Source organism: Carassius carassius, chromosome 29 (genome assembly GCF_963082965.1).
Source record: "Carassius carassius chromosome 29, fCarCar2.1, whole genome shotgun sequence".
NCBI classification, from domain to species: domain Eukaryota; kingdom Metazoa; phylum Chordata; class Actinopteri; order Cypriniformes; family Cyprinidae; genus Carassius; species Carassius carassius.
In genome coordinates this window covers 5,289,491-5,310,423 of record NC_081783.1, presented here as the reverse complement: position 1 = coordinate 5,310,423, position 20,933 = coordinate 5,289,491, and the positions used below count along the sequence as shown (strand labels likewise).

The window sequence follows — 20,933 nt, the reverse complement described above, 5'->3', positions numbered from 1 at the left end:
ACAATGAGTGATGTGCATGCGCGAGACATCACATCCGGGGCTTTCCGCGCTTGCGCAGACTAAACCAGAGCACGCGTGCACGTCACATCGGGAAGCACTCGCGAATAGGGATGGGACGATAACCGGTTTTATTGATAACCGTGATAAAATGTGCTGAAGGTTAGTAATATCGTTTAAAAATGAATTATCATTAAAACCGTGTTTGATTATCGCGGTTTTAATAACTCACTATTAAATCATGTCCAGCCAGCAACAGTCTGACGCAAGCGCAGCGCACAATGTTTTTTTTGTTTTTTTTCGAGAAGGAATGGCGAAAGTCAGTGACTTTTCTATGCTTTTCTATGCTTCTACACTTTTCATTGTAAGGAAGGAAATGCCACAGAATTTAATCTTTCTTTAAATTAAGTGCATAGAGTTGCTTGTTTTATTAGTTGTTTGTTGATTATTAAATATAAAACTTGCTGAAATGTTTTCAGTGTGAGCATCAACTATTTTTGAACACTTTCATCTCGTTTCAACAAAACCGTGATAATATTGATAATCGTGATAATTTTAGTCACTATAATCGTGATATTAAATTTTCATACCGTCCCATCCCTACTCGCGAACTCAGATCAGTTGGACGTGGTTGTGTACAAAAGGTAAAAAAAGATATAAATACTGTTCGTTTTCTTACACAAACCGCTCGTTTCGTGTATTAGGTCATCAATGTGTACTTATGATGGGGAATTGTTTAATTTTGACTCCTCTGTGCATGCTCTTTGAGGTGGTGACCATAGACATCCATTATGTGAGTCACAGACAAGAACGGTTGGACCTAAAAATATCAAAATGGGAAATACCGAGGAAACAAAGAAACCTACATCTTGGATGTCCTTGAGGTAAGCTAAAACATACCAAAATTTAATATGAGAGTGAACTATCCCTTTAAGGGTGGGTTAATGTGTAGGGGATAGGTCAACACAGTGTAATCATAAATGTAATTAGAGAAATTAATTACTTTTTAAATTTTAAAATATAAGTACACAATAAGTGTAATCAATCAAATTATTCATTTAAATGTAATAATGCCACTGAATAGAAAGTGGGATCAAACATTTAAGAAAGCATAAAATGAACAGCTAATATGAATGTTACTGAGAATTCCTCTGAAAAATGCTAAAGTAAATCTTGTAAAGTGGTGCATCCACCTCAATCCATCATTATGCATCATTTTTGGCATTTGGATGTCAAAAGAATTGCGCTGCATATGTTATTTCAATAAACATTGGGCATGAGTAACAAAATGTTTTTCCCTCAAAAAGGCAGAAGTGGGTTGAACTGTGTCAGTGACAGCGAAAATAGTATGTACTGTAAAGGGATTTCAGATGCATTGGGATAAACTGCAAGAAAAACTAATAAATTCTATACTGTTGATTTGTGTTCGTTTATTGCATTTAAATATTCAGAATATAAAAGCATTTTTGTTTGTTTTCTGTTTGTTAAATGTGTATATTCACAATAAAGTACTGTAATTAGCAGGTAGTAGGTATCCTACATTACAAATATAATTAGATGTATGAGTTTTAATTTTTATTTATCCTTGGACAGAGGATCTAAATAAATTAGGGATGCACCGAATATTCGGCCACCGAAAATTTTCGGCCGAAAATGGCCAAAAAGTGCATTTTCGGTTTTCGGCCGAAACACTTTTATTACCGAAACAACACGGCCGAAATGTTATGATGACGCAAACAGAAACCGCGACCTGCACGTGCACCTGCATAGCGCAGACCACGAGCTCCCCGCGTCATTCACTTCACACCAGTGGGTCTTAATAGAGAACATTCTCTCTATTCTTATTCCTTTATTCGCAGCACTAAAGCGTCTCCTAACAAAGAGATTGAGACGGACCACGAAGTGAAAACAAAGAAAAGTACAGTCTTATAGAGTCTGTTAGCACACGTCTCACTGAGATCTTTTCGGATCCTCCGCACTTCATCGCGAATGTGCTTGATCCGCGTTATAAAGACCATTACTTGGACGCGGAAATATGGCAGAGCACACGAGAAATGCTCCAGGGCGCGCTGGATGCGGAAAAACCCGCGTGGAGACGGAGAAGCGCCAAGCGCAGGAGACTGAGATCAGAGCGCAAAAAAAAAGACTCGTCTCTGCATATATAATACACACACATATACATATACATGCATAATATCAGATTGTAGCCATATTTCTGCTAGATTTTTTGCTAGATTTCTGCTTTAATTTGATAAAAATGTTTATTTATGCCCTGGCCCTATTTAAATACACTCTCTCAAATATTTCTCAAATGTCAGGCAGATGACAAGCTCAACTGCTCAACAGCTAGATGGTTATCTGTCTGAAGTCCCCATCCCCAGAAGTGATAACAGTCTTGCCTACTGGAGAAGTAATGCACTTTCTAGTACTACAGAGAAATATTTCAAATGCTCTTCACCTAAATGCACTTTTTATGAGAGAACAGTTAATTTTAAAACCTTTCTGCAGGCCAGTAGGCCTGTACATTATTATTTAATATACAGATGAGTGGGATTAAATTTTAGTTTGAATTTTATTTTATACTGTGCATTGTTGCAATGTGCTTAATAAATATTTGCATAATTTGTAATTATGCATTTTTATGTTTTTTTATAATTTATGTAATTGTAATTATCTTTGAAACTTTAATATTAATTTATGCAATTGCAATGTTTTAATTTTAGTAAAGTTAGTACACGGTCATAGCAATAAATGCAATGGTACTAATAATTGGGATAATTTCTTTCGGTGTTTCGGTTTCGGTTTTCGGCCTTGGTTTTCTCTTTTTCGGTTTTCGGTTTCGGCCAAGAATTTTCATTTCGGTGCATCCCTAAAATAAATAAATCAGTTTACTCCTCACTGGATTTAAAAATATAACTAAGAGAAAGTACTTTATTAGACTGTTACTAAAATACTACTACTCCTCTTACAAGTCACTTTGAGATGAAGACAATGCCACAGAACATTAAAGAGCAGATTGTAGCTGTGTTGACAACAAAGGTGTTTTCATCAATGATTTAGCAGGTTTGGCGCCTTTATCATACATGCATTTGCTTCCACTTTGTGGAAATATTGAAAAATACCACTACATGTACAACAACAGCAGGGGTCTGGAGAATTACAGCGAAATGAAAGTGAAAGGGGCTGTTTCTGAGCTGTGCGATGAAGATGTGCCCGCGGTACAGAATAAAAACAAGTGGGCGTGGCTCTATGACTCCGTAATACCACGCTCCTTCCTTTTTGATTGGCTATCCAGATTACACCGTTTCCAGGAAACATCTCCGAGCGCCGGAGCTTCACGTCTTCTTCTGTGCCCATATAAGGAAGCAACACGTCCGCCCTGCTTTTCACCGCATCCAATCAGAGGCCAGCTAACATTTGTGGACGTAAACATGAACAGAGAGAGAAGGAAGGATCCGGGCAGGCCACCGCTGTAAAAATGACGCATTTAGACACTGCTCATTATTTAAAAGGGATCATTTTGTGTGATTAATGCATATTCTACTAATATTCTGAATTAAATGCTCTGTTAAAAGCATTCCAAGGAGAGCAAGGTTTTTAAGGACATATTACCCGCAACACTTTGAAGTCGGCCTTATATGTGCATAAAGAGGTGTGGCTTTCAGTACCTCAATGTGTGCGAATCAAATAAGTTTTAAATTACATTATCACATTGTAAGTAACGGAATAAAATAGATATGTTTGATTACTTTGTTCCTCTGCACAAAATAGGGCAAAGCGTGTGCTGAGAACGGGAGTTAACGGTTATGTAATACCCAGCATGTAACAATAAGCAGAATTTATGCGCGGTGCACAGATGCACTAAAGCTCAACGTTCTTTAGAATACTCGGCTGTAAGGCGGGAATTCAAAAGCTATGGTATGATCATTGACAATGCGTTCGAAGGAAAAGTGGCGCCAAATGACGGTTCTATCCGCGCGCACGGATGATGACAGCTTAGCCCAAAACGAATACTGCACCATTTCATCCTATGCTTTTCTGTCCGCTACCAATGAGTGGACAGATCAGTTGAGTATATAATACATATAGAACACATAATGGTAAACCGGACCTAGCTTCTATATACATAAAAAATTATGTCTAGAGCATCCGTTTCCTCTTAACATATAACAATAGTCTAAATTAACTACTCTGAACGTTAAACGAAGTAAACCATTCTCCTTTAAAATCAGATACGGTAACGTTACTGTCTTAGTATCCCACTGAACTACACAGATATTGCATTACGCAAATAACGTGTTAGTTTATCGTCCCATTCATCCTAAGACAACTTCATAGTAACATGCATCAAATATTGGATCAGTATTAGCCATTTCACAGAGTGACAGACGAATTTGCGCCAAAATGCCGTAAAGTTTGATTGGATGCACTGCCTCTGACGTCAACAACAAAAGATATGGGAAGTGTCTTTTCCACAGTTTTAAAAGTTGATCAGCACATTTATTTTGCTGCCCTACATAAGCATGGTTTTAGCACCCTATCAAAACAGAAGTGAGACCCATTTTGGGTCACGACCCACTGGTCTAAAGAAGTGAGAAATAATGGGATCTGCTAATGTATGTGAAGTTGAGTGCTGCGATCAGGCACACGCTCGCGAACTCCTCCTCGTCGCACTTCTTACCACGATATTCATTACTCGCGGTGTTTTACTTCCAACGCACAATTATCACCGTTAAACGTCGAGCTTGATAGCGCAAATGCAGGCTACTGTCGCGACATCACACAATATTTTTACGGAAAGATTTAAAACACGATTCAGAGGGGAACAAAATCTCCATCTTGAAGTCGATCCAGCACAGCTGTTTTCGGGATTCTCCATTTTGGCTCCGCTCGTTTCTAGTCATTGTGCACGCGCACCTACCACACGCTTACATATAAGCCGTAAAAATACCCAGCGACTGTATTTAAAACGGACACAGTGTGATGAAATTAGCATAATAGGTGCGACACCAGCTTTTCCATCTCGGAAAAGGGGGGAAAACATCGCGTCCGCGTCCTCCATCTTGCCTCTCAATTTGTGTTCCTGGCTGTGCAGGGTAAGGTTAGCCCGCTAGCTAACTGTTTACCAATGAAACGCCAAGAAACACATAAACTACGTTCGTTCGTGAAAACATAATACGCTTGTTTGAGTTCCCAAAGAGCACAGCGAGGTGGTTTTTATCGTTTAAACGCGGCAACGGAAGCACGGCGCCTCGTTTCGTATCCTGTCCCTCGCTTATCAGGCTAGCCCGGCTAACACATCATCCAAATAACCCTAAAGCCACTAATTTCTATAAATCTCTCCGCCATTTTACCACTTACCCGATCGTCAGGGTCGGTTCTGGATTGTTTATAAAGACTTCTTGAAGCGCTAGATGGACTCCAGTGGCTTTAAAGTGCGCATTCGCGGCTATTTCATGGATGTAGTTTGAAAGTGGCGGTCAGAGGCGGTTTTGGACACGCTCTTACCCCGCTTGCTCCGTTCGGTTTGTTGTTCCGATCACTCAGAGAGAAAGTGTCGGTGTAGAGCCGCCACCTGGTGGACAGCGGAGGAACTGCAGCGGGGAGCTCGAGACTGACGTTCAGTGGTCGAGGCCTTTAAGTGCAAATTGCTCAGTGCAATAGACGCTAGCGTCAGAAATTATCTATTTAATTATTAAGAGGCAATATTTGCCTCTAGATTGGATTTTTGTTTGGACATTTCCTAAAACTCTTTCTATCATATATATCTTTATTTGTATTTATTTATTTTCCATTTTTTAATCGGAACCATTAGAGCTGTTAATTGTAAAAAAAAAAAAAAAATCTATACAACTGCAGCTATTATAACACACATTTACATAAACGTATTTTTAATGAATAAAAGATAACTAATCTGACAGCTACGTTATTACAAGTTTTTGCAGATGCACTTACTAATAAACCCATAAAAAACACAATATAATTTAATTTGTCAATATAACGAGAATTGTGTTCTGCTGTAAGCATAACAGCTTTTAGCCTCACTTTCCAGTTTATGAATTAAAAAACTTGACAGATGAAACGGAAGAGAAAAGATCCACTGTGAAGTCCAACTTTATTGTCATTTTGCAGATGAATAAAAATTATATTACATTATTAAAAGGAATTACAACAACAGAAAAGTATCAGAAGAAAAACTAATTTGGACTGGCAAAGTTTAAATTAACCTTGATTAAAAGTCTCAAACAATTATTCTACAAGAAATAAATGAATGATCAAATATAAGGTGTTAAACATGATTGTATCGAAATTTGAAAATGTTCATAAAACGTAGTCAACATATGGCACGATGCTTATTAAAATGGAATCTCCCTGTATTCCAGGGAAGCATTTAAATGGGAGGTATGAAAAAGCATTCAAGATGTCTTATTCTGTGATATTTTACATGTTAAATTTCATGTCTTCTGTAATATATTACATGTTAAATTACGTAGTGTGCACCCAGCCTTGATCAAACCAAACACATCCATGTAGAGGTTGTTATTTTGAAATCTCAATGAAAAAATAAAACAATATAACTATCATAGTTTAATACATCTACATATACATTATATATATATATATATATATATATATATATATATATATATATATATATATATATGTAGACATGTATATATATATATAAACATGCACACAGTTTATATATGATACACCTGTGCAATTTTAGGAATTACATTCAACAAGCATCAGCACTTCTTTGGAGTGTTGGCTTCGGTGTCTTTTAGGCACTGTAGGTCTTAATCTTCTGCGTGATGGCGGCACAGCAGATGGGACACTTGTTCAGGGGTTCAGAGCATTTCTGACAGGTGACCAGGTGTCCACAGGGAATGAAGACGATGTTAATGTCACCGTCCATGCAGACTTTACAGAGTTTCTCCATCTGGAGTTTCTCAAGTTTTGTCATGGGATCGTCTACAGAAAATATGTAAGAAACAAAGCGCAAGATTAAAACAACGAATCTTATTTTATGAAGTTTTGAAAGCGGTAAAGCTCCACAATGTTTGGCAAGCTATTTTTAGGAGTATGATTTATTCAAGTAACAATTTTGGGTTCTAAAATTTGCAACATTTGCAGGTTAAAGGCATGGATGTACTTGAAACATACCATTTTTAAAGTAATTTGGTAAAAATCTAAAATTATCTTAATTTACATTTCAAGAAAAACAAAGCAAAGCCATCAGACTTCATTGGGTTTGAAAGTAAATAAAACTCAGAAAAACGCACCTTTCTCGTGACTTGAAAAACCATTCTGACTCGGTCTCTGTAAAGGTAAATTACACACATGTAAGACTACATATAACGCACAATATTTCTATCAGAATAAAAGGATTACGTTCATTCTATCCATTCAACACATTCTATTAAGTACACTTAATCGTGTAAAGCAATGACTCACTGAATGAGAATGGTCTCCTGTTGGATATCTCAGCTGCATGCTGTTGACATATTCTCTTCCTTTTTCTGCCAGAAGGAAACTGCAGCTGAGGGTCAATTATAAGAATTTCAAAATTAGGCACCACATTTTTCACTATTGTTAATGCTTGCCTTACATGATCAATATCTAAAATATATAATGAGAAATATTATAGATTTAAGTGTGATTCTATATTTAGGTATCAGGAAGGATTAAGGACTGTTCAATCAAAAAAGGCAAGATTTTTAAACTTAACAGAATGGGAATTATGCCTAATAATATATGCTGGAAATGCAGCTCAGATCCAGGGACATTTCTGCATGCTATTTGGGAATGTGGGACAGTTTACCCCTTTTGGCAAAGAGTACTGGACAGTATAGGAAGGTGGATCGGCTTGACAATACCCATGTCACCAAGATTGTGCTTATTAGGGGATCAGTCTGTGTTACCAGGAGTTTTGAAATATGATTTTGTGGTTATAAAAGTGGGGGTGATTACAGCTGCTCGAGTGATTCTCAGTGTGTGGAAGGATCCATCTCCTCCAGAGTTTAACAGGTGGAAGGAAAATATGCTGAAAATTGTGTCATATGAAAAATTCTTGGCCAGGATTAATGATGATTTGGAGGGTTTTGACAAATCTTGGGGACGGGTTTTTGACTGAGATTGATGGATTTTTTATTGTTTAGTGCACTTCTCTTTTGCTAAGTCTATTATTTTTGTGGTGTTACATGTATAGGCACTTTATAATTTGATTTTATTGTACCTTCTTATTTTTGCATGTGTGTATGTCTGTAGTGATTATTGATAACAGGCCCGAAATGTAAATGTGAATTAATCATGTGTTTGGAAGCTGTTTTGTTTTATTTGTCTTTTTTTGTTTGTTTTTTTTTGTTATGGGTGTTTTGGTTTTATTTAATTAAAAAATGTTAAAAATAAATAAAGACTTCAGTTATAAAAAAAAAAAAAAAAAAAGGCAAGATTTTTAAAGTATGAATTCAGATAAGAGCAGTCTGAATATCAAATTAAATTTTGCAGTGAACATGCAAATGTACTTCAATTTTGAATAGGAAAAAGCAATTTACCCTGGATAGTTCCTTGCATGTTCTTCCCAAGGGTCTTCATCAGGAATCCACCCCTTCAGTCCTCCTCCACATCTGAAGCAGAGCACATGGTCCTGTTTTCCTATACGACCAAACAACACAACAGTTTGTTGATGGTTCACATTTTTAAAGGCCAAACTTGGAAACAAGTTAGCATTTTAACACTTTCTGTATGCATGTGTGTGTATTATATATATATATATATATATACACACACACACACACACACACACACAAAGCTATTCCTATAAAGGTTATATGGGAGAATTAGTTTATCCAGTAACTGAATAAGCTTGGAGAAACATAACTGTAGTTACCAGTGCTGTAGAAACCAGCTCTGGCCAGTCTCTCAGGGTCTATGGGATGTTGTCTGGCTCTGAAGCTTTCAAGACGCCCCTCAAAAGTCTCCACAGAGGCTCTCTGTCCATTCACCCTGGGCCTAGGTGTTGTCAGCGGCACATTGCCCACATCGTGGCCCAAGATGAAGAAGCAGTTTGGATAGTGCTTTGCATGTTCACCCCAGGCTTCATCGCCTGGCTCCCATCCTTCCAGCTGTTGCCCACAGCAAAAGCACTTCACTTTGTCATTTGTTCCTAAGTAATACATCCCTGCTGCTGCCAGGTCTTCAGGCTGAACCGGAGCGTCTGCAGGCCACTCACTGAAAGTATTCAGCCGAGCTTTCTCACTCTTCATGTGTGTCACAACGGGATAAATGGTCTGATCCACCACCTCTCCGGTGCGGAGCTGGAACTCCATGGCTTCGGCCTCTTCGTCGTAAGCAGGGCTTCGAGTGCAGTCGGAGGCTCTCAAACCATGAGCACAGCTGAGGAACCTGCAGTTTGGAGATGCTTGCTGATGTCTCTTCAGTGGGGCGTCCCCTTTGCTCCAGTCCTCCACTGACGCATGGCAGCTAAAACAGCACACCCTGTCTGCCTGACCTGTGAAATAAAAGCCTGCCAGGGCCAGCCGCTTGGCTGAAAATTCTTCAGAACGGGGGAAGCACTGGAAGGAACTCACGCGATTAGGCATGGATGACCATGCATCATCAGCTTCAATTTCACCATCTTGACTTGAGCGTGCCATTATTGCTGTAACCAAATGTTTGTAAAAAAAAAAAAAAAAAAAAAAAAAAAAAAAGTGTCAAAAATTAAATACATGTATACAATAGCAGTCAAAATGTTGGAATAATTAAGAAATAAGTATCTCAAACTGACCAAGGCTACATTTATTTGATGAAAAATACAGTCAATACTTTGAAATCTTATAACAGTGTCACATGATCCTTCAGAAACTATTCTAATATACTGATTTGTTGCTCAGTTACGATCAATTAATATTAAGCAGGACAACAATAATGAGAAAAGTTTTTGAGCAACAAATCAGCATGTTAGAGTGATTAGAATGATTTCTGAAGGATCATGTGACACTAAAGACTTCAGTAATGATACTGAAAATTCAGTTTTGGATCACAGGCAGAAATTACATTTGAAAAAAAAAAAAAGTCACAATATTACATTTTTCATTAAATAAAGTACACCACCAACAAAATATAAAAAATTAATTGTTAAGGCTGGCTGTTAGTTTGCTGACATGCTTGCCCAGATCAATTAGGTCAGATGAGTTTGAGCAATAATTCTCGCGTTTGTACAATTATTGCAAAGTTCTTAAATCTTGTTTAGAAACCCTGTTTAGAAGGAGGTCATGTGACATTCCCACAACAATGGTCTGTTATCACCAGGACACTGTGAACCTGATGGGCTGAGCAGAACATTCCACAACTTCCGTTAAACTGCCTGCGTGTGTTGGGTTGTGCATGATTCATATCCACCACTGACATCACTATTGGTGTCAAGATTTTTATTGTAGGTGGGCCTCCAGAAAACTGGATGGGCCAGTTAAAATAAAATGGGTGGGCCTGGCCCAATGGTAGCGCCACGGCTGACTGACACATGTTCAATAGATTTCTACGGTCCTGAACTAGGAATGCAACGCTAGGAAAGTCTCGCATGTGGAAGGTGATTCAGATATAAACCCCACCCGCCTGCTTCCCACTTCTCAAGAACATTTAGAAACTGCTTCATCCAACTTAATCATGTGGTTGTACATAATGGACATTACAAATTAAGTGTCTTATGTAACTTTTATTTAAACAAGTGGAATGACTGCGCCTTGTGTCATCACCTCTTGACAGGAGCATGACAATCAGTAACATTACCACACCTTTCTACGCAAAAGATGTCCTGGCAGTGTTGCCAACTGGACTATTGCGGCGGGTTGTTTTCATTTCTGCGGGTTGAAGCGACACCAATAACGCGATAGCTAGCCCCTGGAATGTGAGGGGAACCCCGACCGAAAAAAAAAAAAAGTACCCCCGGAAAGCGATTTTTATCGGGGGACCCCCTTCGAAAAGCAGTTGTGTTAGTTTTGAGTAACAATTGGGCGTTACTTCCATGCGTAACAATTTGTTTTGAAAACCTGGCAACCCTTTTTTTCTGCTAATGTAATTTTATTGCTTAGCATTCGAACTAAGTGAATTACAATTAAGCAGCATTGAAATAACTTTCCATCCTACATTACAACTTTCTTTAAATCGAATGTATAACATATCAATACAATCTCCATAATATAATTATAAAGGAGCTTTCACGATGCTCAACCTGTCCTGTTAATATTTCACAAGAAGACAGGTTTTTTTTTCTGAAGAATAATAATATGAATGCATTGTATACAGACATACACAATAATATATATATTTATATATTATTATATAAATAATATTTATATTATCATTATTATAAATAATATTATTTATTCTCACTATTCTAATTCTATTCTTTAAAAAAATTCTAACTACCTTTCTAATCTTTTGTATTCTATTTTCTTTTTATTTGTTATGCAATTGTATGTGTGTGTGTGTGTGTGTGTGTGTGTGTGTGTGTGTATGTGTAAAGATCTCTAACACTAGCTTGCTCTATTCTTTTTTTATTCTATCCGTTTTCTTTTTATTTATTATATTATTTAAAATCCCATGCTACGTGTACTGTGTTAACCTAACTGAGACTAGTTATAGCACTTATATATCATTGCTCTTTTTGATGTTTTTGATTGCTTCCAATGTCCTCATCTGTAAGTCGCTTTGGATAAAAGCGTCTGCTAAATGAATAAATGTATATATATATATATATATATATATATATATATAATTATGATTGTGTATGTCTTTATACAATGCACTTGTTTCGCCTGCTAATGACAGAATATAATGTATGTTATTATTCATATTATTATTCTTCAGAAGAAAAAAAAACCTGTCTTCGTCTGTATACAATGCATATAGATATATATATATATATATATAGCAAGTTTATGCTGTAAAAGGTTTACTAACAGCAAATATCTCCATGGCACACATGGCATCCTCATGGCACTCAACGGTAATACGAGCAGGTTTACATAGTTTCGGTTTGACAAGTCCGTGTGTTAAACATTGGAGTGGAAAGCTTTCACTTTTCTCCATTTGTGATCAACATCGGCACGATCAAAGCAGGTAAACATTCAAAAGGAGGCCGCATCAGAGAGCACAGTCGCACTTCGACCTTAACCTGACAGTAAGGATTAAATACAGCGCACTAGCGTTAGCATTAGCTAACAGTCCGCGAGGCTATAAACCTTAACGTCTGCTTACCTCGGTGATGAAAGAACATCAACTTCAGTACTTGAAACACGACAAGCTTCTTTCCGTTCCGCCCTTGGACGATGCAAATAAACGAGTACTAAGAAAGGAGAGTGGAAACCATTTCAAGTACGTGTATAGTGACGCCCCTAAGGGGAATTTACAAAGAGTGAAGACCGGAAACATGAATATGAATAGAGTTATGTAATGTTCGTTATCTTATTGGCTGGTGCTGTTCTATGAATATGAATTAAAATGGGACTCTATAGTACACGTTCCAAGCAACGTAAAAATGATCTATTTAATATTCATGAGCTAAACCTTTGCAATAGTAAGACGTCACGATCAAAGTGCTGTGGTTCGGAAATTTGGCGATTTGATTTCGCTTTCTCTAACCCGCTTGCAGGGATTTTTCTATCGTGTTACAAGCTCACCGCATTTTAAATTAGGGTTTCCCCTAATAAAATACAAACAGTATTTTTCATGACAGCAGAATTATGTTTTTATTTAGCTGTCACCATTGCCCTTTGCTTGGCAGATTTTAAGTTTAATTCCATTCCTGATTAATCATTTTGCAATGAAAAGTACTTTTTTTTTGCAATTAAAGAAACAATACGTCTTATAAGTTGAAATGAAACTAAATGAAAACAAACATTCAAATTGAACTTCTGTACTGCTCCAAACTCCACAGTTTATATTCAAAGCTGGCATTAGGGTTCTCTTGAATCCATCCATTAAGCTAACACAATGTAAATAAGAAATTCGTTGTGTAGTAGACATATTGATGCTGTATATTGGTACTGTGACAACACTAGTTTAGTATTGAAAGAGTATGAAATTGTGAATTCAATATTGTGAATCGTACTATTAATTGTTACACCCTTAATAATTTGTATTTCACTGTCAACTATGAAAATCTACAGAAACGTCTTAAAAAGTATGGGATTTTGAAAATGTATAGGAACTCTGCATGTATTATGTACTTTCTACAAGGTACTATTTACATTCACTAAAATCAGATATGAATGTAGGCTGATGACACAAGACCACATTTTTGTCATAGCCATTTACATTTCTCTTTTGCGGTATGCATATACTGTTTCAGTTAAGTAACTAGAAACTTGCATTCATTTAGCCTACAGGTGGACTGTTGCCCAGTGGTCCAAAGTCCTCTTTTCAGATCAGAGCAAGTTTTGTATTTCATTTGGAGACCAAGGTCCTGGAGTCTGGAGGAAGGGTGGAGAAGCTCCAAACCAAACAGAGGCCATTTTAGGGCTCAGGAAACCTTTGCAGATGTTTCGAGTTGATTAGCTGATTGGCATGTCACCATTTTCTAATTTGTTGAGATTGGTGGGTTTTTTGTTAAATGTGAGCCAAAAACCATCACAAATAAAAGAACCAAAGCATGCAAAAGGGAGCACAATGAATCACTGAGAGATTTTCTAACACATCAAAACATCTACATGATTTATAAGGTCGGAGAGAGCAAGTCGCCATCACATTAATACAAGAGATGGCCCAGAATCATCTGCTACATGATCTTTTTCCACCAACCAGGAGTGAAAAAAAAACAACTGTTTGGCCTTTTAGGAAAGGAAGCAATTTGACATTATTCAAAGCAAGGACAAAACATTATGCTAGTTATACTATTGGTTTTGGTATTACCTTGTTCAATGAATGTAAAGTGGATGCCTAGGGTCCTTTTTGCAGATGCACATGTATGTTTCAAAACTTTTTATCTTTATGTGCGTGTGTGCATGGATGTATATTTTGTTTATGTATGGACAGACGTATATATCTATATGTGCAAATACATATCTTTTTGAATAATTTGAGTATTATTATTGAATATGTTTTGAAAAGTTCATTTTTTTATATTTCTTGGTTATTTTTGTGTTTTATGCTTTATTTTATTTTATTTTTTTGCAATTGTATCTTTCAATGTACTTTCTGCTGTAATTCAATCTCGGTATTGCGAAGCAGAAAATTAAATAAGCTTCAAACCTCCAAACTGACTGAACCACATCTAAGTAAGATTAAAAATTTTATATTTTTAAGAAACAAACAGAAAAAACTAATTTTCATTGAAACTATGGAGGGTCATATGTAGGAATGGAATTCATGCAGGTGGAATCCATGAGAACAGAAATGTTAGATCCTCATGATTTATCACTTGTGGTCCTTCTTTGCGAGTTTTATAGTGTCTTTAATATTACTAAAAATAATATAATCTAAATGGTTGAGAATGTCGAGACTAGTTGATACAGGATTTAGAACTAGAATATAGGGTTGTGATCACCATTAGATTTCAGTGGAGGCGTTCCACTGCCCAAAATGCTAGAACGGTGCGTGATGGGGCTTTTTATGTTCACCAATCGATATCGTCATGGGGAATTGGGTGAACAGTGGATTATATTTGGAGGAAGTTTTCATCACCACTTCTCTATTTTACATGGTGCAACTTTTTGCTGAGAAGCTGGCAGCTGAAACTAGCATTGTATGAAATGCATTCATAGGATTTTTCTTCAAATGAGTTCTGTCAGCGGTTCCTCTGTTACTAACCTAGAACTATTTAACAACAGTTACGGTACTGTAAGAGGAAGTCTGCTTAAGTACATATACAATACTTCCTTGAAAAGAAAAAGAAAGGTCAGAAGCTTGAGTATATTTAATATTAAAAAGTGAAAACTACTAGCTGAATGACAAAGAATAAATGTACACCATTTAATTGTATAATATAAACTACAGTTCAAAAGTTAGTTGCCAGATCTTTTTTTTACAAAAGCCCTTTATGCTCACCAAGGCTGCTATTTGATCAAAAATACAAAGAGAAACATTGTGAAATATTATTACATTTTGAAATTACCGTTTTCTATTTTAATATATTAGAAAACATTTTTTATTCTTGTGATTCAAAGCTGAATTTTCAGCATCATGACTGTGTCACATGATCCTTCAGAAATCATTCTAATATGCTGATTTGCTGCTGTAGAAACAATTGTGCTGATTAATAATTTTGTGGGAACCACAAAACATTTCCAGATTCTTTGATGAATAGAAAGTTCAAAAGAACAGCACTTATTAAATAGAAATGTCTTATTACTGTTACTGTTCAATTTCAATTGATCAATTGAATGCATCCTTGGAAATTAAAATTATTAACTTCTTCTAAAGAGCTTACTTGTGACCACAAACTTTTGAAGGATAGTGTACATGATGAACACTGTATTCAGCTGAGACTACACTTACCTTTTAACACAACACTTAGATATGACTGCAACAGTAAATTGTATTCAATTACAATTTATTTTCATTATTTAAAAATGAGCATCAAGAATACATGTTGTGATTTTTGCACAGAGATGCAAACTTGGAAATTACATTTTAAGGTATTATCCAATAACAAAATCAGTTTTAGGTTTAACAGAAATAAAGCATCCATTGCTGAAGCAATAATGAGCAGAATGTTACCTGTAAATCTAAAACTAATGTACTCCATAAAATGCATGAAAAGTGACAAATAAATAATGAGATTTTAAATTGCCAAAAAGTGAATGATGATCTTCTCAGCAAACACCTGGAAAACCTTCCACCACAAGGCAGTTCCTCTACGATGTTTCTTTCAAATACTCTCATAAACAAGTATAAATCATACTTGAACAGCAGCGTGATCAACAGCTCTTCTCTGGGTCCATCAACCCTCTACGATCCGTTTCAACACAGATCTCAGGCCACCTTTAGACACTTGAAGAGGAGTCATCTTTTCCTTGTTCTCAATGTAGATGCTGGCACCATGTTCCACAAGGAGTTTTGCAGCCTCTGTTCGCTCCTCGTCACATGCAAGATGACTGGCAAATACAATAAGAAGCTCATGCAGAACGAACAGGAGCAGGAAGCATTTATATAGAATTATGAGCCAGTAAAGAACAGTAACACTGCTACACAGTGGTTCTACTCACAGTGGAGTGTTTCCCTCCGAGTCCTGAATGTTGGTTGAAGCGCTCTCCTTCAAAAGAAGCTGAATGAGTTGATGGTTGCCCTTGGCAGATGCTCTGTGTAGAGGTGTGGATTCCAGTTTATCTGTTGCATTAGGATCTGCACCGTTTTCCAGCAAAATCTGGGCTATCTGTTAAAAAAAAAAAAGACAGAAAACCAATGCATTATAATTAGTTTATTTAAAAATATTTCTTATTGAATATAATGATTGCAAACATTTTATATTAATATAAAAATAAATGTACACAATTTTCAGAAAGATTTAATGTATTTTTTTAACTATGAAAGCTGCCAATATATTCATATATATTAAAACATGAATATAAGAAAATATGAATATAAAACGTTTCACAATATTCTTAATTTTCTGCAATAGTTTAATATATCTGGTTGAAAAAAAAGAGCTGGCAACATATTAACAGAAATAAAATAAACAAAACAATTTATATAAAGAAAATTCACAATTTTCAGAAATATTTAATGTTATGTTTTAATATGGCTGATTAAATAGATCTAGAAAAATATAAAATATTAAAACATTAATCAGTTTTCATGATCTTTAAAAAGATGTAATGTAATCATTTAATATAACTCATTTTTAAAAAGTGTTGGCAATATATTATTATAAAACAAATAGGAGAATATTAATAGAAATACTTTTACAATTTTTTGGAAAAAATATTAAAAACTTAAGAAACAAATAATAACTTTCATAAAAATGTAGGGGCGGTCACACGTGAGGGTGGAACCATGAGAATGGAAATCTCATGATCAATCACCCGAGTTCCTCATTTGAGAGTCTCTGAATGAAAAAAAAAAAGCTGGCAATATACAGTGAGGGGAAAAAATTATTTGATCCCCTGCTGATTTTGTAAGTTCGCCCACTTACAAAGAAATTATCAGTTTATAATTTGTTATGGTAGGTTTATTTAAATAAAAAAAAAAAAAAAAAAAAAAAAAAAAAAACAATAAGCACACTACATGGAAGAACTACAAAACCAGCATCCGTCGGCTTTGGTCTGGAGCTCTGTGCAAGATCTTGCCTCATGGAGTAAGGATGATCATGAGAAAGGTGAGGGATCAGCCCAGAACTACACGGTTGAGCTTGCTAATGATCTTCAGACAGCTGGGCTAAAACAGCCCATATGTACCTACATACATACTGAATGCTACATCCGACTGAACAAGACGAAGGGAAGTTAGCAAGATAAGGGCATGAAACAATGAACTGAAACACAGCCTTAAAGAGGATCTGTGAAATAGAGTAAACCAAAATCCTCAATCAGATGTGTGAAACCTGGTGACCGACTACAAGAAATGTCTTACCTCTGTGCTTGCCAACAAGGGTTTCTGCTCCCAGTACGAAGTCACGCAAATCAATTAATAACCTTATTAGAAGGTGTTTTTTCTGTTTTTTTTTTTCTTAAAATGAACCTACCATAAAAATAGCAGAACCTTCATTTCTTTGTATGTGGGCAAACTTAGAAAACAAGCAGGGGATCAAATAATTATTCTCCTGCACTGCATTAATTGGGCAGCAAAAAATGATTATTTTGATAATTAACTAATCAGAGATTATTAGAATTGACTAATCATCATTATTTCACTGATTAATCAGTATGCTTTGCTTGATTATTCAGCTTTTGTAATTCTTTAAACTATTGAGATATACATATACTACACACATTCATATGCATGTTTTTTTTTGTTTAATCCTGTAAAGCTGCCTGCTATAAACACCTTATATAAAGTGTTATATAAAGAAACATGACATGAGTCACATGACTTTACTGGAGCGCCGACTGCAGTGCAGTTAAATCAAAACTTATTTTACCACTAACTGAATTAGTCGAAAAATAATTACTCAAGTCAACAATAATATATATATATATATATATAAATATATATGTATTTTATGTATCATATACATATTAATATATATGATCTCATATGGCCTAAAGTAAGGGCCTGCAATAACACAGTCAGAACACTGTTGACTAACCGTTTCAGCCCTGTATATTAATATAAGAATACATGACAAAAATTAATAAATGTTTCACTATATTCAGAAGAAATGTTCATGTAACAACTTATTCAAATAAATATATTATTTTATATTAAGCCAGCATTATATATATATATATATAAACTTAATATAAAATGCTGGCAAACGCTGAAGCTACCTCATATCGGTTTTTGGATGCTGCGTAGTGCAGTGGGGTGCAGCCATTCTGGTTCACAGCGTTCAGCTGAGCTCCTTTGGATATTAAGGATCTGACAATTTCTTCTCTCCCAGCAGATGCTGCTATATGAAGAGGAGTCCAACACGCCTGGAAGGACACACAAAAATGGTAAAGAACTCCACCAAGAGGATCTGCAGTGAATGACAGTGTCAATAGTGCTACTGTCTGGACATGTAACCACAAAAACCCTGATGCCATGTATGAACTGCACATTTAGATGAATTAGAGATCAGTATTTACACTGAAAGGAACGTTTCTTTTTAAATACAATAACATTTATGGCTGCAGTGAGAGGTTCTGGACTGAAGCAGGACACACTGCTGACTCACATCATCTTTGAGATCCACTTCAACTCCAAGATCCAACAGAAACCGCACGATATCCACATGTCCAGCTGAACAAGCCCAGTGCAGAGCAGTCCTGTTGTCCTTTAAGTGACAGAAACATTTAAATTAGTGGTCAGACGTCAGTATAGCATCATGCTAACACCGTGTGTGTGCACCTACACTGCCCACAGAAACTCACCTGATCTGTTCTCGTCGCTTGTGAGCTGTCAGACAACACGCATTTCTTCAGTTCGTCAAACTTCCCAGTATAAGCCAGATTACAGATTTCTACATTTGATACTCTTCCCTCCATCTCAGACTTTTGATGAACGTCAGTATGACAAGTCAACACAAATAGCCCCGCCCCAAATAGACAAGCTGCAATTTGATTGGATAAAACAACTTACATATGGGACGCAGAATGGTGCCTGATCAAAATAAATATGCACTAACCAACAAACGTATCTAAAATTTTAATAATGAGCCATTAATATGGTTAATTTGTAGATTAAAGACAGTGTAGCCGCGATTTTTTTTATTATATAAATTCTATATATATATATATATATAAAACCCCTCAAATTACTTTACATTTATTTTGGCTTTGAGTTACATTTTGGTTTATAATACAAAGAATAATTTCGAGAAAGCTATGAAAACATTTTCAAACGGTCTTTTATTACTGTTTTGAGAAACATTACTATTTTGGCTTCAAAAATTAATGTTAATTTTTTTTTCATAATATTAGTTAATCGTATTATAATTTACAAATTTGCGTATGCGTAAACGCAAACTTACGAACAGAAATGTAACGTAACTGTTGGCAAGCTGAGAAAAAAATAAGAACAGTGGACTAAATTAAACAACAACAATAAGATTTCTAATAGTTGTGCGTTTGAAGTATGTATTTTATTTATTTTTGTACTTTGCTTTAGCTTTTGTCATCTTTGTATTTCATGTCTTCCTGTACGTTAGTTGGGAACTTAGAATGACGGTGTAGTTTTCCGGCGGAACAATAATCGTGAACACACACGCATTTGAGCACATTTGTCTCGATGTAAGATTGTTTTTTTTTTTTTTAAAAGCGTAAGAAAGAATAATTCTGAAATAGATTTACACGCAATATCATCCTTTTCAACGTGCGCATAAACTACGATTACCAGTTATTTTCTAACATACTGTAACTTTACGCTGCGCAGCTTTTTTTCTTTCATCTGGCGCTTAATGTAACCTTACCTAACGTACATTTTTCAATCGCTCTGGTTATTTTGTGTTTTATTAACGTTAGTAGTTTCGATATCTAATTCTCAGAACGACTAGTTATCACACACAGTCTGCGGGAGATCTGTATCTTCATGGCTTCATCAGTGGTGAGTGTTTACTGAAGCTAACACGTTACATCTCAATAGTGATCAGTCCTCATCGGTTCTGTTCGGTGCTGAGCAGGACTTCAGGACTCTGGTGGATCAGTCGTGCAGATACTCGGATGAATTCGTCAATATTTATTACGACTGTATGGACAAGAGAAGAAGGGTATGCGCTTCTAATAGCGTTTGTTTATTAACATGATGCTTCGATGCTTCATGATACTGAATGGGTGTTTTCAGAATCTGACGAGGCTGTATCTGGACAAAGCGACGCTGGTGTGGAATGGAAATGCTGTCACGGGTCGAGATGCTCTCAGCGAGTTCTTCGAGTCTCTTCCTTCCAGTGAATTTCAAGTGCAGTCTCTTGACTGTCAGCCTGTGCATGGTATGCAACAACGTGCCCATCATATTTGAATGATTATTAATATATTTTCCTATTGATTTACCTGTTTTTTTTTTTCAGAACAAGCAACTCATGGCCAAATGACTCTGTTGGTGGTTACAGCTGGATCAGTGAAATTTGATGGAAACAAGCAGAGATTCTTCAACCAGAATTTCTTGTTAACTGCCCAAGCCTCTCCGAACAGTGACCAGCCTGTGTGGAAGATCGCAAGCGACTGCTTTCGCTTTCAAGACTGGGCAAACTGAATTGTAGCGTCAAAGCTTTTTTTTTTCTTCCCATATTTGTAAACTCATTGCAATTTAATATGTTCTGTAAATAAAAACCATTGACCAGTAAACTGTTTCTAAAATGG

At 36.1% G+C, this 20,933-nt stretch overlaps 4 protein-coding genes across 5 annotated transcripts in view; 1 reads left to right on the top strand and 3 right to left on the bottom strand.

Moving 5' to 3' along the window:
- Positions 1-5,574, bottom strand: part of LOC132109454 (cohesin subunit SA-2-like) — a 36,490-nt gene extending 30,916 nt beyond the window's left edge. The window contains exon 1 of the mRNA XM_059515532.1: positions 5,359-5,574. The gene's annotated coding sequence lies outside the window, so the exon portion shown is untranslated. The remainder of the gene's footprint in view (positions 1-5,358) is intronic.
- A 1,089-nt stretch (positions 5,575-6,663) lies between these two features.
- Positions 6,664-12,399, bottom strand: LOC132109453 (E3 ubiquitin-protein ligase XIAP-like). Its single transcript, XM_059515531.1, has 6 exons — positions 12,259-12,399; positions 8,891-9,661; positions 8,556-8,655; positions 7,456-7,540; positions 7,284-7,320; positions 6,664-6,972 (listed from the first exon to the last, which is right to left on the bottom strand). Exons 1-6 carry the CDS (start codon positions 12,275-12,277, stop codon positions 6,782-6,784), a joined length of 1,203 nt encoding a protein of 400 aa, XP_059371514.1. The 5' UTR covers positions 12,278-12,399; the 3' UTR covers positions 6,664-6,781.
- Positions 12,400-15,533: 3,134 nt separating this feature from the next.
- LOC132110074 (26S proteasome non-ATPase regulatory subunit 10-like) lies at positions 15,534-19,182 on the bottom strand. The gene is made up of 5 exons (XM_059516662.1): positions 19,011-19,182; positions 18,815-18,913; positions 18,426-18,572; positions 16,206-16,372; positions 15,534-16,094 (listed from the first exon to the last, which is right to left on the bottom strand). Exons 1-5 carry the CDS (start codon positions 19,122-19,124, stop codon positions 15,941-15,943), a joined length of 681 nt encoding a protein of 226 aa, XP_059372645.1. The 5' UTR covers positions 19,125-19,182; the 3' UTR covers positions 15,534-15,940.
- A 610-nt stretch (positions 19,183-19,792) lies between these two features.
- Positions 19,793-20,918, top strand: nxt2 (nuclear transport factor 2-like export factor 2). Of its 2 annotated transcripts, XM_059515530.1 has the most exons (5): positions 19,793-19,868; positions 20,123-20,181; positions 20,258-20,344; positions 20,419-20,563; positions 20,642-20,918. In XM_059515530.1, the coding sequence occupies exons 2-5, from the start codon at positions 20,167-20,169 to the stop codon at positions 20,824-20,826; spliced, it is 432 nt and encodes a 143-aa protein (XP_059371513.1). In that variant the 5' UTR covers positions 19,793-19,868; positions 20,123-20,166; the 3' UTR covers positions 20,827-20,918. The 2 variants fall into 2 exon arrangements, with proteins under 2 accessions (XP_059371513.1, XP_059371512.1); XM_059515529.1 differs by having other exon boundaries at positions 19,799-20,181.
- Positions 20,919-20,933: the final 15 nt, after the last annotated feature.